The following is a 21926-nucleotide window of genomic DNA, read 5'->3' on the forward strand; positions in this document are numbered from 1 at the left end:
CTCAGGAATAAAGGCCACACGGCCTTACTCTATTAGCATTATTTAATTGGTCTCACTCTCAATATACAAAGCAGTTCTGAAGTAAAGACCACACCCTCTGTGCTTCCTAAACACAGATCTCTCAGGAGGAGCTGGCCATGATCCAAGCCACTTTTTAGAAACATGCTTGAAAAGCATTTTGCAAAATCAAGAGATGAAAGGTGCTATGTAAGTACAAAGTATTATTCAAGACAATTCAACAAAGGTGTTATTTTTCTAAAGTGATAGAATCATTGTGTGAGTTTGGAGGAATGTCCCCAGAGCTGCTACTCTTCTTCTCACCAATAGAACAATGGAATTTTGACAAAGATGTCATCATTTTATTTACTTTGCTAATTTCTATAAACCAGATAACAGAAAACGAAAGCCACTTACTCTACGCAAACCAATACTTTGATAAAAAAGGTCTGCATTTTACAAGTCATATTCAAAAAAAAACACACAAATTAGCATTTTGTACACAAATGTTTATTTCTCAATTAAACATTCCCTTTAAACACAAGGAATGAATTCTAAATCTTCATAAAGGTGAATTAAAAATGAAATCCCTCCAGTATAGTATGTGTAATTACTGTGTTCTTGGTCACTACCGGCGCTTATTGTTTTAACATCAAAAACAAAGACAGGTTATTTAAAAATCATGCTACTGGATTTCTAGCTCTTCTTCTATGACCAGTTCTACACTGATCTGCAATGTTTAAGTTTATATCACCAAATCGAAGCAAGTTTAAGGTGTGAAATAGCTGTGCATTAAACACAAACAATAAAGTTATAAGATATAGTCAAGTTCATAACGAATGTAAGTGTTCTTATCATCATTGTAGATTCTTGGATAATGTGCTATGAGAGCATCCTGTGAACCAATGTAGATGGAGTTGTAAATTTTCCAATACACATCTCTGACTTTCCGGGCTGGGTGAAACAGACCCTGGAATAATTGAAAGGATGTTTTGTTACAATTTTCAAGAACACATATAATCTTAATATGATTAATAAACTATGAAACTATGATTCAATTCTCATGAAGGGGGAGACCCAGCAACTAAGATTATAATGGGCAAAGATAAAAACAAACTTCCCCTTAATACATTAATTGTTCCCCTATGTGGCACAATACATCCTATTGATAACTATACGGTGACTTAGCATTTTAAACAAAATCACTTTTCTCACTGACAAATCTTTAATTAAAAAAATAAACAAAAAAAACTTACCTGTAAACAATACTGCAACATTCTACATGGGCCAATAGCAACTCTTAGACCCTCCAGAGCCCCCATAACTGCCTGAATCACATGAGGAGAAGTCTCAAACACATTGGGCCACACATAGTTCAACAAGTGGTTCAGTGAATCTTCACAACCAAATCCATAAACTCCAAGTGACATGTGCTGTACCACTGCACTAGCTGTCTGCCTGTGCACAAGGTCCCTGAAACATAAAGAAAAAGTTTTTGGGTAAGATAGTCTTAGTTTCTTAGTTTTTTTACAGAAATATTCACTAACCTTTTAGAAACTAATGCAAGACAACTTCTGGAGAAGAAAAGAGAAGCAGTTCTTTCAAGCATACATAAACACACTATCTCCTAGATTAACCAAATTTGTTATGAAAATAAATTATCCATTGTATAATTAGTGAATATCAGCATCAGACAACAGCATGGAATTTGTGATGTGTATAAAAATGAGTTCACAGGCCTAGTGCGACGCTCAATTGGCTAATCCTCCCCTTGCAAGTACCAGGATCCCATATAGGTGCCACTTTATGTCCTAGCTGCTCCACTTTTCATCTAACTTCCTGCTTACTCCCTGGATAAGCAGCGGAGGATAGCTCAAACATGGGAGACCCAGAATAAAATCATGTTTCCTGGCTTCAGATGGCTCAGTTTTGGCTGTTGTGGCCAGTTGGGAATGAACCAGTGAATGGAAAGGCTTTCTCTGTGTCTCTCCTTCTTTAATGTCTGCTTTTCCAATGCAATCTCAAAAAAAAAAAAAAAAAAAAAAAGGCTGATACACTGTTCTCAAGAACTCAAACTGGTAAGAAAAAAAGATTTATGCTTGTGCTCGGTGTGGCAACCTAGCAGCTAAAGTCCTCGCCTTGCACGCAACAGGATCCCATATGGGCGTCAGTTCTAATCCTAGCAGCTCTACTTTCCATCCAGCTCCCTGCTTAGTGGCCTGGGAAAGCAGTCCAGGATGGCCCAAAGCTTTGGGATCCTGCACCTGCATGGGAGACCAGGAAGAAACTCCTGGATCCTGGCTTAAGATTGGTGCAGTTCCAGCCATTGAGGCCACTTGGAGAATGAATCAGCAGATGGAAGATCTTCCTGTCTCTCCTCTCTGTATATCTGACTTTGCAATCTTTAAAAAAAAAGAGAGATTAGGGCCCGGCGGCGTGGCCTAGCAGCTAAAGTCCTCGCCTTGAAAGCCCCGGGATCCCATATGGGCACTGGTTCTAATCCCAGATGCTCCACTTCCCATCCAGCTCCCTGCTTGTGGCCTGGGAAAGCAGTCGGGGACGGCCCAAGGCATTGGGACCCTGCACCCGCGTGGGAGACCTGGAAGAGGTTCCAGGTTCCCGGCTTCGGATCGGCGCGCATCGGCCCATTGCGGCTCACTTGGGGAGTGAATCATCGGACGGAAGATCTTCCTCTCTGTCTCTCCTCTGTGTATATCTGGCTGTAATAAAATGAATAAATCTTTAAAAAAAAAAAAAAAAGATTAATGCTTACTCTATCACTAACATTCTTGCTTTTCAATTTATTACATCTACTCAGAGTTAGTAATTCCTCACAAATAAATTTTCCAACAGTAACTTTTTTTGCATTTTATATTATTACCTTATTAGTACACAGAACATAAATTTTAATTGTGTAAGCTGTTTACATACACCAGTAACCCTATAAAGCTCAAGCACGGTTCACAGAATGTACTTCAAGGTTGGTTCATCCCCTTTCGGCTCCTGGTGGCCAAGCTCATACAGAACACAATCCCTATTTTGTCTCCGTGTCTTGCATATTTAACTTCGGTAACTAGTCAACTCTAGTTGAATCATTCTTAGAAGGTCATCAAGGAGTCCCTTTAGTCTGTACATAAAAAGTAACTGAACTCAAGTTACTTTAAAAAAAAAAAAAAAAACATAAAAAGCTGAACTCAAGTAACTTAGCTTTCCTGAAAAACAGCAAGCCAGCCAAACAGCTCTTTCCCTTACTGCATGGACCTTCCTCTCTCTTTTATGCAAAGTAAGGGCAAAGCCCAGCCTGCAGGTTCTTACAGGCCAGTGAAATCACCCCATCTGGCCCTGCCAAGGTAACACCGGCAGGACTAGAAATTCAATAAATCTATTGCAGGTTAATTTTTACATTGGCAATTTTGTGTATATAATGTATAGTTATGCATGTATACACATATAACATGCAGAATGTTACAAATATACCATGCACAATATTATAAATATCCAAATGGCTCTTGACAGAAAAAAAACAGCATAAAGCAGGAATAGGGAACCTAACTACTCGTGTTTAGGCCACATCAGTCTAAATGGCAAACAGTATTAGGAATCTGTCCAATCAATCTGAGTAATACTGTATTGATGGTTACCCAAACCAGTAATCCGCAATGAAAACAGTGTGGCTCAGGCAGGCCATCTTTAGAAATGTGAAAGCTTAAGAAAAACTTGTTTAGGGGCTGCTGCCATGGCATAACAGGCTAAGCCTCCACCTACGGTACCAGCAATCCTTATGTGTGCCAGTTCATGTCCCAGCTGCTCTACTTCCAATCCAGGCCCCTGCTTATGGCTTGGGAGCACACTAAAGAATGGCTCCCTCTGCCCCCTCATGGGACCCTGCACCCTTGTGGGAGACACAGAAGAAACTCCTCTGGCCATTGTAGCCATGTGGGGAGTAAAGCAGCAGATGGAAGATCTCTCTCCCCATCTCTCCTCTTTCTGTAACTCTGACTTTCCAAACAAAACAAATATATCTTTAAAAACAAACTCCCTCCCCAAAACCATAAAGATCTATCTCTGTCATATTACCTAGTCTTTATCATTTCCTCTAATTACATCTGATTAATTTTTAACCTGTTAACATTTTTTCTTTAACAATATCACAACAGTTCTTAATTACTTCAGTAAGTTCTAAATGAAGGGAAAAAAAAATCACAATTATTCTCTTGCATTTAGTTCATATCACACTTACCTATCCATTAACGCATCTTCAAGTAATGGTGTTACAGCATAAATGTAGTCTTTTCCCATTTCACCAATATATTCAAACAAGAAGGAAAGTGATTTCAACACTCCATTTTGAACATTCAGTTCAGGAACTCTGTATTCATTCATTAAGGCAGGGAGTACTGTGAAGGGTGAACATGTTTCTGCAACAATAGCTATTGCTACAGTGGTACAAACTCTGTTTTGCCTTTCTTGAACTTTGAGGTTGTTCAGAAGTGTAGCCAATACATCATGAGGACTGGGAAGGAGGAAAAATGTGTCAGCACACCAATAAATCACAAATCAGTATTTTTTTCAGCATACAATGGAATAAGTAATGATAAAATGCAATTCTGGCATGCTTCCACCTAAAATTATATACATTAAAATATCTATTTAAAAGAAAAACACTAACTCAAATGGAAGCACTTTTGAATCCAACTTTCAAAATGTTCTAATTTTCTGAACTATAAATACATTTACTTAAACACAGCCTGGCGCTGCAGCATGGAAGGTAAAACCCCCGCAGTGCAGATATCATACACAGGCACTGGTTCAAGTTCTGGCTGCTCCACTTCTGATTCAACTCCCGTCCGTGCGCTGCAGAAAACAGTGGAGGACTTGGGCCCCTGCATTCACATGGGAGACCCAGGTTCCTGGCTTCACACGAGGCCAGCTCCAGCCACTTCAGCCATTTGGGGAGTCAATCAGTGGATGCAAACTTCTCTGCTTTTCCTCTACCTCGCCACCCCATCTCCCAGCAACCGTCTTTCAAACAAATAAATCTTAAAAAAAAAATGAGATTTCATATGTATTAGGGAGGATTTCACCTAATTTGACTCATCTGTTTCTTGAATACACTAAATCCCATATTTATATTGGGACTAATTTTCCATAATTATTATTTCTCCTAGTTTGGTTTTGACAGAGAAGCAAACACCTACACATAATCTCACAGAGTAACCATAATTCTGTTAAGTTTATGACTTAATCACAGAACCATATTTCAAGCACAGGTAAGGCATTAACATGAGTTTTACACTGTAATGCTATGAATTCGATATTAAGAACTAGCCTCGGGCCCAGCTACATGGCTTAGCAGCTAAAGTCCTCGCCTTGAACGCGTCGGGATGCCATATGGGTGCCGGTTCTAATCCCGGCAGCTCCACTTCCCATCCAGCTCCCTGCTTGTGGCCTGGGAAAGCAGTTGAGGATGGCCCAAAGCTTTGGGACCCTGCACCCATGTGGGAGACCTGGAAGAAGTTCCTGGCTCCTGGCATAGCACCGGCCCGTTGTGGCTCACTTGGGGAGTGAATCATCGGACGGAAGACCTTCCTCTCTGTCTCACCTCCTCTCTGTATATCTGACTTTCCAATAAAAAACAAATAAATCTTTAAAAAAAACAAATAGAACTAGCCTCAGGGGCCAGTATTGTGCCACAGTGGATTACAGAGCCACCAGTGACACTGGCATTCAAGTCCTGGCTGCAGTATTTCTGATCCAGCTCCTTGATAATGCAGCTAGGAAAACAGCGCAAGAGGTTGGGCCCCTGCACTCCAACGCAGGAGATCAGAAAGAAACTCTTGGCTTTAGCTTAAACCAGGCCCAGCTCTGGCCACTCTGTCCATTTGGGAAGTGAACCAGCAGACAAAACGATCTCCCTCCCCCAACTCTGCCTTTCAAACAAATCTTTAAAAAAACAAAAAACCTATTTGCCTCAGTGTTTTAAGTTATATCACATCATAAAAAAGACCAAGAAAAATTTGACGATATTCTGAAAACAGTACTGCTTTACTCTGAAAATGTATTAAATGTGAATAAATCAAACTTCAAGCCCTCTCATGTTTTCGTTCAATTACAAGTTTTAAGAAAGCAATTCAAACACTGGCACATGGTTAAACTTTTCTCAGAGTATTTCTCAAGACCATGGTTGAAGATTTCTAAGGATACAGATGCATTTTCAACACCACATTATAATGTAATTTTAAAACAGAAGTAAATCATACTCACCCAATAGCCTTTGCAATATAACCAAATGTGTTGACTGTTGCTCTACGAATAGCTTTTTTGTGAGCTTTTAAAAGCTCTAAAAGCTCAAAGCAAATCCTCATCCATTCTCTTGCAGATACATACTCAGCTCCCCTAATTAAAAACAAAATGAGTAGTGACATTAACCTTTAGAAAGTCAATTCTGCAAATTCCATTTTCAAAAATAAAAATTTAGCAGATTTTAAGCACTAAATACAAGTTACTGATCCCGCAGAAAGGCTGTTTCAGTCTGCAAAACTACACTGCCGGCTCCATCACCAACTAAACCAAAATTCGGTTGGAAACACTAACAGCAACATGAAGCAAATTCTGCTATCTGAATATAAAGTAGCTAAGTCCAAAAACATTATTTATAAAAATATGTAGGTAATTTACATACCTGTCAGCAATACGCCCAACAAGATCAATACAATTCTCCTGTACTTTTTCATGCCTGTTCTTTAAGATGGGGGTGAGTCTAGGCAGCAAATCTTTAATTGGTGGGGTCATCTTATGCATACCTATTTAACAGAAGTCACAAACTATCAATTAACATTTGAAACACAAAACTTTATTTTTTCTTTGACTTTGCAATGTAACATACATGACTAGGCATAAACTCATAGCTGCCTATAAAAAAAGTCCCATATTCTGACCAGACTCAGAACTGTTTTTATAGCTTTTTATTAACAATTTCTGATTATGCATAGAAATGAAAGAAATCAGTGAAGTGATTTAAAGAATGATGGATACTCAGTAACAAAAAAAAAGTTTCTATTTGGTTCCAAAATGTATTTGTACACTGACATTTAAATATGGGGACAGCTTGTGTTCCGGCCATACACAACAATATAAGCCAGAGGTAGACATGTAAATTAAAGCAAAATTTTCCAAAAGGGCCCCCTTACCCTTTAACTGCAAAACAAACAGATCTCCAGTCTCCCTGCAATGCAGGGTATACTTGGATGGTATTTACACCTATGAAGAGAGAAAAAAGGAGGCAGCTGGCAGGGGCTCTTGCTCTAACTAGAACTACTTGCTCTGATTTTCTCTCCATTGCTTCTTTCCCATATTTCCCTGACACATAGTATGGTTTATAACTCCCTGCAAACCAAAGCCCCATAGGTGGCTGAGTCACAGATTTTTATTAGATCACTATCTTCAAGTATACAGGACTGGACTGGGCTGAACTGGGGATTATATAAAAATGCAACAGTTCAACGATCTGTATTGCATAAAAATCTCTTAATAAAATGACAAAGCGATGGCTACTCCAGCCAGTTATTTTGACACCCTGATAACATTATTTCAGATTCTCAACTGCAGGAATTACCCTTGGCAATAGTTATGCTGAACTCTAAGTTAAAAATAAGCCCAAGAAATCAGTTGTTTGCTTTATCATACTGCCCTAGAAGAGTAAGAATTTTGCTCTCCATACTCAAGATCATTTGTTGCATTTTCACTGGGTGAGAAAGCTAAATGGATAATCTTAAAAGACCTGAGTATAGATAAAAACAAGATAATACCTTGAGCAATTCACTTTTGTCACTGGTTAGGACACTGTAACTTGATGGCAAGTAAAAAGTCTGTTATAATAAAAACTTACTAATTCAAGATTAAAGAAAACATGATCATTCTGTTCCAAAACTAAATGACAACTTTAAGGTTGCCTTCCCCCAACTATTCATGACACACTGGTTCTACTACAGTTCTATATCCCACAACTTCAAGGTTTCTTGAGTTATGACTACTCCCACGTCTTAGATCTTCAACTTGCCATTTTTTCTTTCTAAATGAAAATATAAATGGGCTTTTTGGAGGACAACATTGATGACATCCCTTTTTTAAACTCTGAAGGTTAAAAAAAAAAAAAAGTAATGAAAATCACCCAATTCCTAAACGTGAGTCTACGTTCTACTTTCAAACAGCCAGAGAAAGTGAAAGACAAGACAAAAAAAATTCTCACATGACCAGCAAATTTCATACCTATTACATTTACAATGGCCTTCAGCGCTCCAAGAATGCTGCCCAGTACTTCAGGGTACTCTTCACCCAAATACTCATACAAAACAACACCCAAATGCCCCATCAATTTTTCCTGTAATGAAAGAATAATGGTAAAACATTACTATTTACATTAAACAATAAGGTGAGGCAATAACAAAGTGGTACCAGAGTTTACCTCTTGACAAGTCTTCATAACAACAGCAGTCCTAGAAATCAAGTCAGCTGCCTGCTGCCTAACCTTGGCTGATTTGTTATTTAAACGCCACAAAACTGTACCACAGATCTGAGGCAAGTACGGTTTGACTCGTTTGCCAAGAGCATTGACTACTGTACCAAATCCATTCAACATCACTGAATCCTAAAACAAAACAAAACAAAACAAAAGTTAAAGAACATATTCTCTGAACACTAGAATTCTGCTTAACTATAAGCTGAAGCAACTTAAACCTTTTCCAACAACCTGAATATCTATTGGTCTAAAAAAACAAAATAAATACAATCTAAGAAAAAAAAATCTCTTGGCAACCAACTGAACAAGAATATAAACATCTTCAAACTTACTCCAAATTTTATTTCATTAATATTTGCTTGGAAAGTAATATTCCTTTTCATAGATATCAAACTCAGGCAACCTGCCACAATAATTAGTTATCATTACCTCTGTGGTCTGTTCTTGGAAAGCATAAAGAATACCATCAATCAGTTGTTCTTCTAGTTTGTGATCAATATCTGCTGCTCCCAAGTTGCCCATGATTTTCTCAATTGTCTCCATCACCATTTTTCTGTACTGTTCAGCTTCATCTTTCAGATCATCCACAATCCTAGATATGATTTCAGCAGCACCTACTTTGTTTGCCAATTCCACAGTAGTATCAACCAACTAAAAAGTTTAAGAAAAGACTTTTAATCTACTTCGAGACCAAGAAAATAAAGCAGTATTATGAAAACCAAATACTCCAAATATGCTACAAAGCTAATAAACATACTGAGAATGGTTAACCCTATTCTATTAAACTCTGAGAAAAGTAACCTGTAAGGGTCAAATCAAAGTAACTAAAGATCAATGCTATCCATGTTTCATATAGCCACATAAAGCAGTGATTTTATTAGGCAAAGCTGAGTTGAATATTCACCCTAGAATGCAATCAAAATGAAGAATGGACTACAATCTATCTGCTTCACAACCAAATATATAAACTGCTGAGATAAGCTTCCCACTAAGTAATAGCAATAATATGTGCACAGACTAAAGAACTATATAAAACATTTTTAAAACCATGGGTTTTTTTAATTGAAGTTTACCTGTCGGTAATTTCTTCTATCCAAAGCCATTCTGTGCTGCCAGAAGTGTTTAAAAAAAGGAGGAAGGATCTCTGTCTTAATGTAGTTTGCTTCTACACCATCTGTTCCACAACACTGTTTCACCACCTAAAACATTAAAAAGATGGTAATAAATCAAAACATACTACTAGTATAATATATATATTTTTTAAATGCCTCAGAACAGCCTGCAGTATAAAACAAACCCAGCTTAGATGAAGTAAAGTCAGAAAACTTACTTTCAGCACAATTTTCTTCATCTCTTCATCAGGAGACTGGAATTCTCGAATAAGAATTAACATCACTTCTCTAGTATAGTAGTTGGCATATTCTGCATCCATGAGAGGAATAAGATATCCAATAGCTTTTAAGAAAGCGGCCAAACCCTATTTTTGCAGAAAAAAATATACACATATTTTAATTATATTGTCTTGATTTCAGTGAATAAAAAGGAAAAGAAAACAATCTAACTAGTGTACTTACTTTTCCTCTGTGTTGGCGAATACCCTTCCACAGAGGCTTTAAAACGGAGTCAAAAGATTCAATACCATAAGGAGTTGCTGCCTCAGCTAAGGCAGCAATGGCCAAAGCACTGATGGTTCGTACTTTCTGTTGCTCATCCACAAGACCTGTAAAATCAGTCATAGGTTTTAGCTATGCAACAACACAGACTAACTTCCACAATGTCATCCAGTCTAGCTTGCTCTAACCATTTAGCCAAATTAAAATTTATTCACATTAGATAAAATTAAGCAAAAACCAATAGGAACTAATACCAGTTTGCTGACTTCATAAGATTCATCATAAAATACATGGGTTTAAATAGCTAAATTTAATCAGTAACCCAAATTTCAGGACAGTTATCCCACAGAGTTACACCTGCAGCTTACCATGTTCAATGATTTCAACTAAACTTCTGAGATGTGGCAAGATAGCACAGCCCATAAGAATAGCTATCTGCTGCACAATCTTAATACCGGTGTGTCTCGCTTGCCAGGACTTCTTGCTTTTACATACAGCTTTTAAGAAAGGCAATAAAGAAGGAATGCCCAGAGCAGAGGCTACAACAGCAAACGCTCTAGCTGTTGTGTTACGGACATATTCATCCATGTTATCTATATCAGGTCTCATGGTAGAGATCATGGTAGCCAGACCAGCAGCCTAAAAGGCACAAAATAATAAGGAATCAGCACACCAATCCTCAACAACTCACTCCCACGATAAGATAATCGCATCAACAGGTACGAGCTCTTAGGAATTTAATATAAATACCTTCGCCAAATTAGAAATAATCTCTCGGCCTTCCACTCTAGCATAGTAATCTTCATCAATCAATAATGGTTCAATGACCACGAGGATCTGAAAAGAGAAAAACGAACTACATTTTTACACCAATTACTGACACTACACTCACATAATGGCAGCAATCTTCAATTACCAGTATTTTGCTTACCAAGTGGGAAATTAATGTCACATAAGTTCAAATACCAGATAAAGATGAAATTAATAACTATTATTCACAGAAACTAATAACTTAATAGTTTAAAAACAAACTTACAATTACCATCAGAACGAAGAAAGCTTTTAAATCTAAACAGTGTAAGTTAGACATATCCATATTCTCACTCATATATATGTCAAAATAATTAGCACTGAGCATCTCACAAGGTGTACAGTTTCCCTTTCGACTGTAATTGTATACAACCAGCTACTGTGTACTCAGAATTTTTAAAATTTCAATATCACAGGCATCACCTGGTATGAAATTTCTCTTATACATACTGACAAGTAAAAACAGTAAATGCTTAGAAACACTACATCAGGACCCAGAGTGGTAGTCTAGCAGTTAAAGCCCTCACTTGAACGCACCACAATCCCATATGGGCACCAGTTCTAATCCCACTTCCCATCCAGCTCCCTGCTTGTGGCCTGGGAAAGCAGTCAAGGATGGCCCAAAGTCTTGAGACCCTGCATCCGCATGGGAGACCCGAAAGAGCTCCTGGCTCCTGGCTTCAGATCAGCGCAGTACCGTAGTACTAGCTGTTGCGGTCACTTGGGGAGTCAATCATCAGAAGGAAGATATTTCTTTCTTTCCCTCCTTCTCTCTGCTTATCTGACTTTGCAATAAAAATAAAATAAATCTTAAAAAAAGAAAAACTTGAGCATGGGAGATCCAGAAGAAGCTCCTGGCTCTTGGCTCCTGGCTTTGGATCGGCTCAACGTAGGCCATTGTGGTCACTTGGTGAGTGAATTGGGATGGAAGATCTTCCTCACTGTCCTCCTCTCTGTATACCTGACTTTGCAATAAAAATAAATAAATCTTAACAAAAACAAAATAAACAAAAAAACCACGACTTTAGGGATCACAAACCTTGTGCACATATGGTCGAACTAGGTCATCAAGTTTGTACAAAATTCTGTCGATAACCTTCACAAGTAAATGACGCTCTTGATCCTCAAGTGTAGGAGACATCAGTAGAGGAAGAATCTGATTAAACAAAGGACCAGCCCCAAACTCCCGTGCTTTATCAGTGATCTGACGCAAGGCAGCCTGGCGGAAAAATGGGAAAATAAGGTGTTTTCTTTGCCAGTACAGATTTTGAATGAACACTCTACATCAGGAAATTTTTCCCACGACTTTACATTTTAAGTTTCTATAAAAGAACCTAAATTCATCTCCATCAAAATTACTCTGAAGCATGAACTTCCATAACATTGAAATTTAATGTTTTCACTTCATCTAGGAGTGATTCAGGGTCCAGTCCTGTGGTGTAGTGAGCATCCCATACGGACACTGGATCAAATGCTGGCGGCTCTATCTCCAACTCAGCTCGCTGCTAATGCTCCTGGAAAGCAGCACATGGTCTAGTGCTTAGGACCCTGCACTCATGGGGAGACCAGGAAGGAAGCTGCTGGCTTCCAGTTAGCTCAGTTTGGGCCAAGGCAGCTACTTGGGGAGTGAACCAGCAGATGTAATATCAAAAAAAGAAGATAATTCATAGAAGCACAAGAACATAAAATACTTTAATCTCCCCTAAGGCATCTTCCAACTTAAATCTACATACAGAATTAATATAATTCCTCATATAATAGTCATTTTTCAAAATTAATGTTAAGACTTTCTGCTTAAAAAGCTAATTCCATCCTCTGCATCTGTTGCCCTGAATGAAAATAAGTGGGTAATTGTAAATCCTGGAAAAAAAATAAACATACTGAGCAGCTGGGACTAACCTTTCTCATTGGAGGGGTTCCATTCTTAATTTTTAAAAGCAACTTCATTATTTTTCTCTCTTTTTGTTCTTCTGGGCTAAGTGTTGACTCATCAACATCAACCTATAGTAAGAACAAAGTTAAAGGCAGGTTGAGATGCCAAAATTTATACCTCCCAAATAAAAAGTAGTTTTATTTCCTATTATCACTTACCAATAGTTTATCAAAGTATTGAATATCATCAGGTTTTAAAAATGGAAGATTTCCAGATGGCTGGTCATTAACATTTTTCATAGTTCTGTCTTCAGTTTGCATGTGGAAACCAGTCATACCACCCAATGGTGTTGGAGTTGCTGTCAGCTTTCGAGCCGGAGTTCGAATAGGAACATAACCAGCTGGAGGGGGAAGTACCTGAAAAATGAGTTACAGAGAATCTATGCTTGTCCTTAATTTATAGATGAAAAATGAATTCATTTGTAAATGTTTTCCACACTTTATTAGCAAGGAAGCTTTATACTTCCTTAGAGAAAATTAGCATATCAATTGCTTTTCTATCTTATTAGTAAGTTTATTTAAAATAATCATGAAAAGGAGTCCTGCGCAGCAGCCTAGTAGCTAAAGTTCTTGCCTTGCATGCACAAGTATCCCTTACGGGTACTGGGTCATATCCCAGCTGCTGCACTTCCCAATCAGCTTCTTGCTTGTGACCTAGGAAAGCAGTCGAGCACGGCCCAAAGCCTTGGGACCCTGCACCCATGTGGGATACCCAGAAAAAGCTCCTGGCTCCTGGTTTCAGATTGGTTCAGCTCCAACCATTGTGGCCACTTAGGGAGTGAACCATCAAACAGAAGACCTCTCTGTGTTTCCTTCTCTCTGTAAATCTACCTTTCCAAGAAAAATAAATAAATCCTTAAAAAAAAAAAAAAAAAGAAAAAAGAACGTTATCTGCTGATTAAAACTAAGTATATTAAAAGTATGAGGGAAATGAGGAAATAACTAAGAATTTTATACAATTTTTATATCAAGAGTATGAGGGAAATGAGGAAATAACTAAGAATTTTATAAAATTTTGACCACTTAGAGTATTAATGTAAAATTGAACCAATAGTCATTTTATTAAAAAATTTATAAACTATAAAATCTGAGTGAATAAGGGCTGGTGCAGTGGCACAGTGGCACAGCAGGCGAATCATCTGCCTGTGACGTCAGCATCCCCAGCTTTAGACCTGTCTGCTCCACTTTTGGCCTGGCTCCCTACTGATGGCTTGAGAATGCAGTGGAAAAGGGCCAAGGGCCCTGGACCCTGGCACCCATGAGGGAGACCCAGAAGAGGCTCCCAGCTTCAGACCAGCTCCCTCTAGCTGCTGCAGCTATTTGGGGAGTGAACCAGCATATACAAGATCTTTTCTGTCTCTTCTTGTCTAATTCTTTCAAGTAAAACAAATAAATATTTAAAAAAACTGGGGGGAGGGGAAGAGTAGAAATCTGAGAGAAGTCAAATAAAGTACAATTGCAGTAAATACATTTAACAGAGATAGAACCACGCATGCATAACACAGTTCAGTGGTAAAATAAACACATGAAATATCACAAATGATATTCTAGGAACTGATCTTTTAAGAACTCTACAAAAACACATCAAAACTAAAATAAAAATAACTACAAAACTCCTGTAAAATACACCTCACTGATTAAACCTGCAAAACCAGTTAAAAAAAAAAAAAACAACCTTAAAACAGGCTGAAAATAAAGATTCCTGTTTTTTTCAAGATAGCAGCAAGTTAAAAGAGAAAAACTTTCTAGGCATCTCAGTAATCCTATTATAGCAGGGCTTCTTAAATGAATACACACAATTATCTAAAAATAAGTACTAATGACAAAATTTTGCAAAAGGTATATTGACACCATCTGTACCTTGCTATCAAGTCACATCTCACTGCTACCTGCACATGCACCAAGATGAACAATCTATCATTCTGAGTAAGTAAAATTATTCTGCATGTAGATAAGAGGCCAATGAAATCAATGTCAAGTCCACTGACACCAGTTTCCCTCAAGGACTTAGTCCACTATTTTTTATATTCACCAGTAAGGATTTTAGTAAGATTTATTTTGAAATATTTTCCTCCTAACAATAATACAAAATCAGTGACTACCCCTCAAGACACTCGGGCAGTCAACCGTGAGCTGTTAACCACCCCAGTTGTAAGACGGTATAAAGCAGATAGCCACATGCCTCAACCACACACTCTCATACAAGTTCAAAGGTGGAAAACAAAACAGCAACAGTCACAAGCAGAGGAAATCCTCTAAATGCTAAGAAATGACTTGGATTCTGGTCTTCACGATGATGCTAAGTTACCTAAACAGTAAATATTCTAAATGCCAGGTACCTAGCAGAGGTTAGTTCAAAATAAACTTTAAGCTACTTTAATACAGAGAATACTCTTTGTACCTACTGGCAACTTATCAGCTTAAATACAGGAAAACTTGTTAAGGCACAAATAAATTACAATCTAATGAAGCTTAATCCTGAGACTACAGGTGGATGAAAAGGCAAACTATTCCATATGATTTCTAAAAGTTTTTCAGGTTTCTCACTTTCGAAAAAGCAATAAAAGCTTTAAACGTGACTTTTTAATCTGTCACTTTTGGAACTTAGGTGTAAGTTATTTATAACTTATATGTAAGTTAAACATAAGGAAATAGAAGGACGGAATGGCAATTGTAAATACAGGCAAGGCCAACACAATGATTCAACATTTTTCAACAAATACTTGAAACTCACACCCTAAAGACTACCATGTTCACATTTACTGTAGGTACCTTATATCCTTCTGGGAACATAGCATCCAATTCTTCATCAGAAAGTGGGCGATTTCGCTCATCAATCTCCCTCTCCCATCGCCAAGCCTGAAGCTGTTCAGGAGTCATACTCATGATGTGACCTATTAAATAAAAGCAAATTTTTGCAAGAATCTGTAGTATAGCACCTTATTTTTTATGGGTATGTTTGATATAAGACAGTTAAGATGAATCTTAAAGTTTTCTATGTCAATATTATACATGCAAGCCAATATTTAAAAATAAAAGCTATTTATTTAGAAGGCAGAATAGACAGTTTCATTTTCTGGTTTATTTGTCAAATGTCTGCAACAGCCAAGACTGGCCTAGAACAAAGCCAGATGCCCAGAACTCCATCCAAGTCTCCCATGTGGACTGCAAGAACTCAATTACTTGGCCCAATATTCGTGGCCTGCTACAATATGTATCAGCAGGAAGCTGGCACAGGAAGAATAGCCAGGATTCAAACCCAGACATTCTACATGATACCTTAGCCTGTAAAGCAAAGGACTATCCTGACATTTGCTTTCATATCCTCTTATTAAAATAGTGCACAGAAAATAACAAGGGAAAAAAAACAAAAAACAAAAAATGCTAAAGTGCTTCTTCCAGAACAAAAATAACTGTTTACAATGAGAGATTTTGTACCTGGGGTAGGAGTTGCCATATTCATGGCTGGTGTGCCAATTGGTGTTTTCCCAGGGGTTAGAACAGGAGTGCTTCCACCCATCTGACTAGCTGGTGTTTCATCCCAACGTGACTTTCTTTTGCTGGCTCCAGGAGTTGGCGTTTCACCAATAGACTCTCCACCTCGATCTGTTCGCGGCGTCTCAGCCCAACCACTTCCATGCCCAGGAGTATCTTTGAAGAGAAAGAGCCAGTAAGACCAAAATCACCGTCAAAACAGCACTACTTATTCTCAAACACCTGTTATATTCAATATGATCAAGTCCAGAAACAGGATATTTCTGAAATGGAGACACATTTGAATTTTTTATTCTCTTTTTCATATTTATATTTCATCCCCTTCCACTCCACCAGTTAAAAAACATACACAGTAACTAGGAACAAAACAAAGTAACCATTCAAATCAACACTGTACCCCAACAAAAATTCAGACTCTAGCATAAGTACCTCTTTCTGTTTTAGGGGTTTCATCCCATCTGTTTTTACGAGCACTGGAAGTTGCACCTCCATGGCCTGGTGTGGCATGACCCGGGGTATCGCCTCGTCCAGGAGTAGCAGCCCCTGCTGGTGTGTGACTGGGTGTAGGATCCCATATTTTTGAGCCTGGTGTTGCCCCAGGAGTCTCACTTCCCTTTGCACGTCCTGGTGTCTCATCCCATCGTAAGGAAGGGGTATGCCCTGGGGTCTTAACAACGCAAAAAAACAAAAAAAAGTTATTTCACACTTCTATACTTCCACAGAAATAACCAGTGAAAATGTTTATGCCTAAAAACAAATTAAAGTTTCAATTTTATGTAATCAAAAAAAGTCATAGATTAAAAACAAAATATTAAAAAACTGTAACTAGATCTTGGATATGACATTAACATTTCTATGAATTTTGAAAAACTTTTTTTTTTTTTTTTTTTGCAACAGACAACTGCCAGTTCTAATTACAATACTTCTCAAACTGGGGCAGACACATATACATGTACCACTTAGGGAAAAAGAAGCATGAAATTTTAAGTACTATACTTGTGGCTTCTTTACTCTGTGTAAATAATGTAAGCATGTCTTCAATTATCCACATAAGCATGTTACTGCCACATGCTTTTAATCCTTGGAATGAATCTACATTTCCCATTCTGTTTTATTAGAGATAGATTTAAGGAATATCACAAGCTTCAGAGCAACTCAGACTACTAGTGGAATATATATGACATCAGAGAGCATGTGATTATCAAAAAACCGCCAGGGACATCAGATCAAAGCAGCAAACAATGTAAACAAAACAAAATTTATACTTCAACATTGCCTAACTGTATTCAACAGGATCTGTAATACTCCTAATGTTCTTACAGACTTAAGACCTCTATAAGGCTTTTAATAATACCTTTCTTTTCTTCCTTTCCCTTTTTTATTATTATTTTTTTTTAATTTGTATTGGAAAAGCAGATTAGATTGACAGAGAGGAGAGACAGAAAGATTTTTAGTTTGCCGGTTCACTCCCAAATGACTGCAACAGTTGAACTGAGCGGGTTGAAGCCAGGAGGCTTCTTCCAGGTCTTCCACGTGTGTGCCCAAGGACTTGTGCTATCCTCCGTTGCTTTCCCAGGCCGTAAACAGGGAACTGGATGGGAACTGGAGCAGCTGGGACATGAACCCGTGCCCGTATGGGATCCGAGCACTTGCAAGGTTAAGATTTAGCCACTGAGTGACTGTGCCAGGCTCAGCTGCTTTTTTTTTTAATTCGAAAATCAGGGCCTGGAGCGATAGCATAGTGGTTAAGGTCCTCGCCTTGCACGCACCAGGATCCCATGTGGTCGCCGGTTCTAGTCCCAGCAGCCCCACTTCCCATCCAGCTCCCTGCTTGTGGCCTGGGAAAGCAGTCAAGGATGGTCCAAAGCCTTGGGACCCTGCATCAGCGTGGGAGACCCAGAAGAGTTCCTGGCTCCTGGCACCGGATTGGCAAAGCACTGGCCATTGCACTCACTTGGGAAGTGAACCATTGAATGGAAAATCTTCCTGTCTCTCCTTCTCTCTGTATATCTGCCTTTCCAATAAAAATAAACAAATCTTAAAAAAAAGAAAGAAAGAAAATCAGATGTACAGAGAGAGGAGGAGACAGAAAGATCTTCCATCTGATGGTTTAGTTCTCAAGTGGCTGCAAGGCCAGCGCTGCGTCAATCAGAAGCCAGAAGCCTCCTCTTGGTCTCCCACGCAGGGTACAGGGTCCCAAAGCTTTATGTCGCTCTCTACTGATTTTCCAGGCCACAAGCAGGGAGCTGGAAGGGAAGTGGAGCAGCCGGGATATGAACTGGCACCCACATGGGATCCTGGCACATATAAGGCAAGAACCTTAGCTATTAGGCTACCGCTGGGCCCTGCTGCTTCACTTTTGATCCAGCTTTCTGCTTATGACTTGGGAAAGCAGTGGAGGATGTCCAAGTGGTAAATATTCATGAAGTATGACAAAGCACGATCCATGGCATAACATGCAATCTCAGCTGCTTTCAAGTGAGTGACATGTGTACCCATGGAACCCTGAAGGACATGCTGAACCTGGCTGCCTGCATAGTGCATGACTCTGTTCTTTGTGCCTGTTTTTCTGTTTCCTATAATGCATTTATTTGCTTGGAGAAAATAAAGCTTATTTAAGCCAAAAAAAAAAAAAAAAGTGGGGTTCTCGCCTCTAGATGCCATGTAAAGATAGGAATGTGACATGGGCAGTGAGGATAAATGGAAGAGAAGATCCCAAGCACTAAACCGAGAACACTGCCAAGATCAAAGGCAAAGAAGATGAGAAGAATCCAACAAGTAAGATTCAGGACTAGCAGCCAGTAAAGAGACGAGGAGGAAAAGCAAGAGATATTAAAGCACAGATGCTAAGACAAAATACACTATCACAGAAGACTAAATGCTACTTATTGATCTGATAATGTAGTATGAGGACTGGGGCGACTTCTAGATTTACTTTAAAGGGAAGTCAAGCAACCTTGACATGAAATGTTTAACCAAAATGGCACAGGCAAAACACTAAAATAGTTAAGCAGAGCATTGATGGATGACTCACGCTTTGGGCCCTGTGCAACAACCTGGTTGCTAAATCCTTGCCTTGCATGCAGCAGGATCCCATGTGGGCGCCAGTTCGTATCCCAGCTGCTCTACTTCCTGTCCAGCTCCCTGCCTGTAACTCTGTATCTCAATAACTCTGCCTTTCAAATAAATAAGTCCTGAAAAACACCCTTTTTTAATTAAAAGTAAAACTGAGGAGACCAGCACTGTAGCCCAGTGGCTAAAGTCCTTGCCTTGCACGCGCTGGGATCCCATGTGGGCACAGTTCTAATCCCAGCTGCTCCACTTCCCATCCAGCTCCCTGCTTGTGGCCTGGGAAAGCAGTCAAGGACGACCCAAACCTTGGGACCCTGCACCCTGTGGGAGATTCAGAAGAAACACCTGGCTCCAGGCTTTGGATTAGCTCAGTTCCAGCCACTGTGGCCATTTGGGGAATGAACCAGCAGATGGAAGGAAGATCTTTGTCTCTCACCTCCTCTCTAAATCTGACTTTCCAATAAAAAAAAAAATCTATAAAAATAAAACCAAACAGTTTGGGGCATATATTGTGATTTGCCAGATTAATCTGTAGACCAGCAGACAGATCTTTCCCTGCCTTTTAACAGGGAAAAAAAAACTTTTAAATTAGCAAACATCAAAATCACTACGAGAGTAAACTGACCAAGGCAATGCAGCGCCACAAGTGGTCAGAGGCTTAGGTTACTCACAGAAAATAAGGAATGAAGGCAGTAAAGTAAGCTACTGCTTGAAGCACTAGCATCCCATGTGGGTACCAGTTCAAGTCTCTCCTGCTTCATTTTTTTTTTTAAAGATTTATTTATTTTTATTACAAAGTCAGATATACAGAGAGAAAGATCTTCCGTCCGATGATTCACTCCCCAAGTGACCTCAACGGCCAGTGTTGCACCGATCCGAAGCCAGGATCCTGGAACCTCTTCCGGGTCTCCCACATGGGTGCAGGGTCCCAAAGCTTTGGGCCATCCTCAACTGCTTTGCCAGGCCACAAGCAGGGAGCTGGATGGGAAGTGGAGCTGCCGGGATTAGAACCGGCACCCATATAGGATCCCGGGGCGTTCAAGGCGAGGACTTTACCCACTAGGCCACGCTGCCAGGTCCACCTGCTTCACTTCTAATCCAGCTCTCTGCTAATACACCTGGAAAAGCAGAAGACTGCCCAAGTCTTTGGGCCCCTGCATCCATGTGGGAGACGCAGAAAAGCTCCTGACTTCAAACCAGCCCAGTTCTGGCTGGAGCAACCACTTGGGCAGTGAACCAGCAGATGGAAAATCTCTCTTTCTCTCCCTGTCTCTCTCACTCTAAGTAATTCTTTCAGGTAGATCTTTAAGAAACTACTAAGGAAGATCATGATACTATACTTAACCTCCACAACACAATGAATCTATGTATCTGTATTCAATACTCCTAAAGAAATATTCCTTTATTCCATAATTTAGTGTGAACTGTGTCTTCCCTAAACCCTTATAGTGAAGCTTTAACCTCCCCAATATAACTATTTTTATAAAACTGGGTCATTAGGAAGATAATTAATGTTAAATGAAATCACAAGGACTGGTCCCTCATCTGATGGTAGAGTACACATGGAAGAAAAGCAGCACAAAAGGACAATAGCAGCTATTAGTTATTTGCAAGACAGGCAAAAGGGAGTCCACCAGACACCAACTCCGCAGGCACACTGATCTTGGACCCCAGCCCCCAAGCCCATCACTGAGTGTATCTGTTGTTTAAACTCAGTGTGTGCTATCCTCTTAACAGCAGAACAAGCACAATAATGTACTACCTAACAAAATTTCAGCACTGATGATAAAAAAAAAAACAGCAATTACCTCAGCCTGATCCCAGCTTGAAAGTTTTTTAGGGGTAGCACCAGGGGTCTGATCTGCTGTTTGATCCCAACGCCGCTTTCGCTTTGAGGGAGGCTGGGATGCTGCTGCTCCATTGACGACTTTTAGTTCTCCAGCTTTAGCTTTTTCTGCTAGCTGTTGCCTAATTTCTCTCTGAAAAACATTTTAAAAGGCAACATTTATCTTTAAAATGCCTCCAATATTTTTGCTACTATACAGTCAATTCCATTTAATGTAATGTTGTATTTTACACTTCACTGATACCAGTAATCTCATTCCTTACTCCTGCTTTTTCTGAATATTCAGTTTTACATGCTTTTCTAAACAGACAAGGTTATAATTTATAACAGAACATCTTAGTTTATACACAGTTAAAATCTTCAATCAACAATGAAGAACCAAAATGCTTCCACTGAAAAAGATCTTGTTAAAAACTTACATAAATAGCAGGAGTTTATGCAGGAGCAAAAACAGTAAATATTACATATAATTTAGTTTTAACAAATATCTTCTATGACTTTAAAACAAGACTCCATCATCCTACTACAAATTAGACAAATCTATTATGGCAATAGTTATAAAGGCTAAAATGGAATAATGATCTCTGCAGGCCAAAGGCAATGATTTCAGATTTCTCCACTCAAGTCAACCTGAAAGAATTAG

The 21926-nt window shown here is 39.0% G+C and overlaps 1 protein-coding gene across 5 annotated transcripts in view; it reads right to left on the reverse strand.

Annotated features, from left to right (window-relative positions):
• Positions 1-485: 485 nt before the first annotated feature.
• SF3B1 (splicing factor 3b subunit 1) overlaps positions 486-21926 on the reverse strand; it is a 42274-nt gene continuing 20833 nt past the window's right edge. For 2 of the 5 annotated variants that reach the window (XM_058664783.1, XM_058664784.1), the window contains 20 exons: positions 21246-21416; positions 16795-17032; positions 16309-16521; positions 15639-15764; positions 13030-13223; positions 12838-12939; positions 11978-12157; positions 10879-10965; positions 10497-10767; positions 10090-10235; positions 9846-9992; positions 9589-9714; positions 8945-9166; positions 8462-8644; positions 8266-8377; positions 6680-6800; positions 6262-6393; positions 4238-4510; positions 1254-1470; positions 486-967 (listed from right to left, as the gene is read on the reverse strand). In XM_058664783.1, coding sequence (XP_058520766.1) covers positions 809-967; positions 1254-1470; positions 4238-4510; positions 6262-6393; positions 6680-6800; positions 8266-8377; positions 8462-8644; positions 8945-9166; positions 9589-9714; positions 9846-9992; positions 10090-10235; positions 10497-10767; positions 10879-10965; positions 11978-12157; positions 12838-12939; positions 13030-13223; positions 15639-15764; positions 16309-16521; positions 16795-17032; positions 21246-21416 — 3420 coding nt within the window. In that variant the 3' untranslated portion in view covers positions 486-808. Of the gene's footprint in view, positions 968-1253; positions 1471-4237; positions 4511-6261; positions 6394-6679; positions 6801-7187; positions 7258-8265; positions 8378-8461; positions 8645-8944; positions 9167-9588; positions 9715-9845; positions 9993-10089; positions 10236-10496; positions 10768-10878; positions 10966-11977; positions 12158-12837; positions 12940-13029; positions 13224-15638; positions 15765-16308; positions 16522-16794; positions 17033-21245; positions 21417-21926 lie in introns of those variants that run through there. The other 3 variants (XR_009245478.1, XR_009245479.1, XR_009245480.1) reach the window with 3 other exon arrangements.

This window comes from Ochotona princeps, chromosome 5, assembly GCF_030435755.1.
Source record: "Ochotona princeps isolate mOchPri1 chromosome 5, mOchPri1.hap1, whole genome shotgun sequence".
Lineage (NCBI taxonomy): Eukaryota > Metazoa > Chordata > Mammalia > Lagomorpha > Ochotonidae > Ochotona > Ochotona princeps.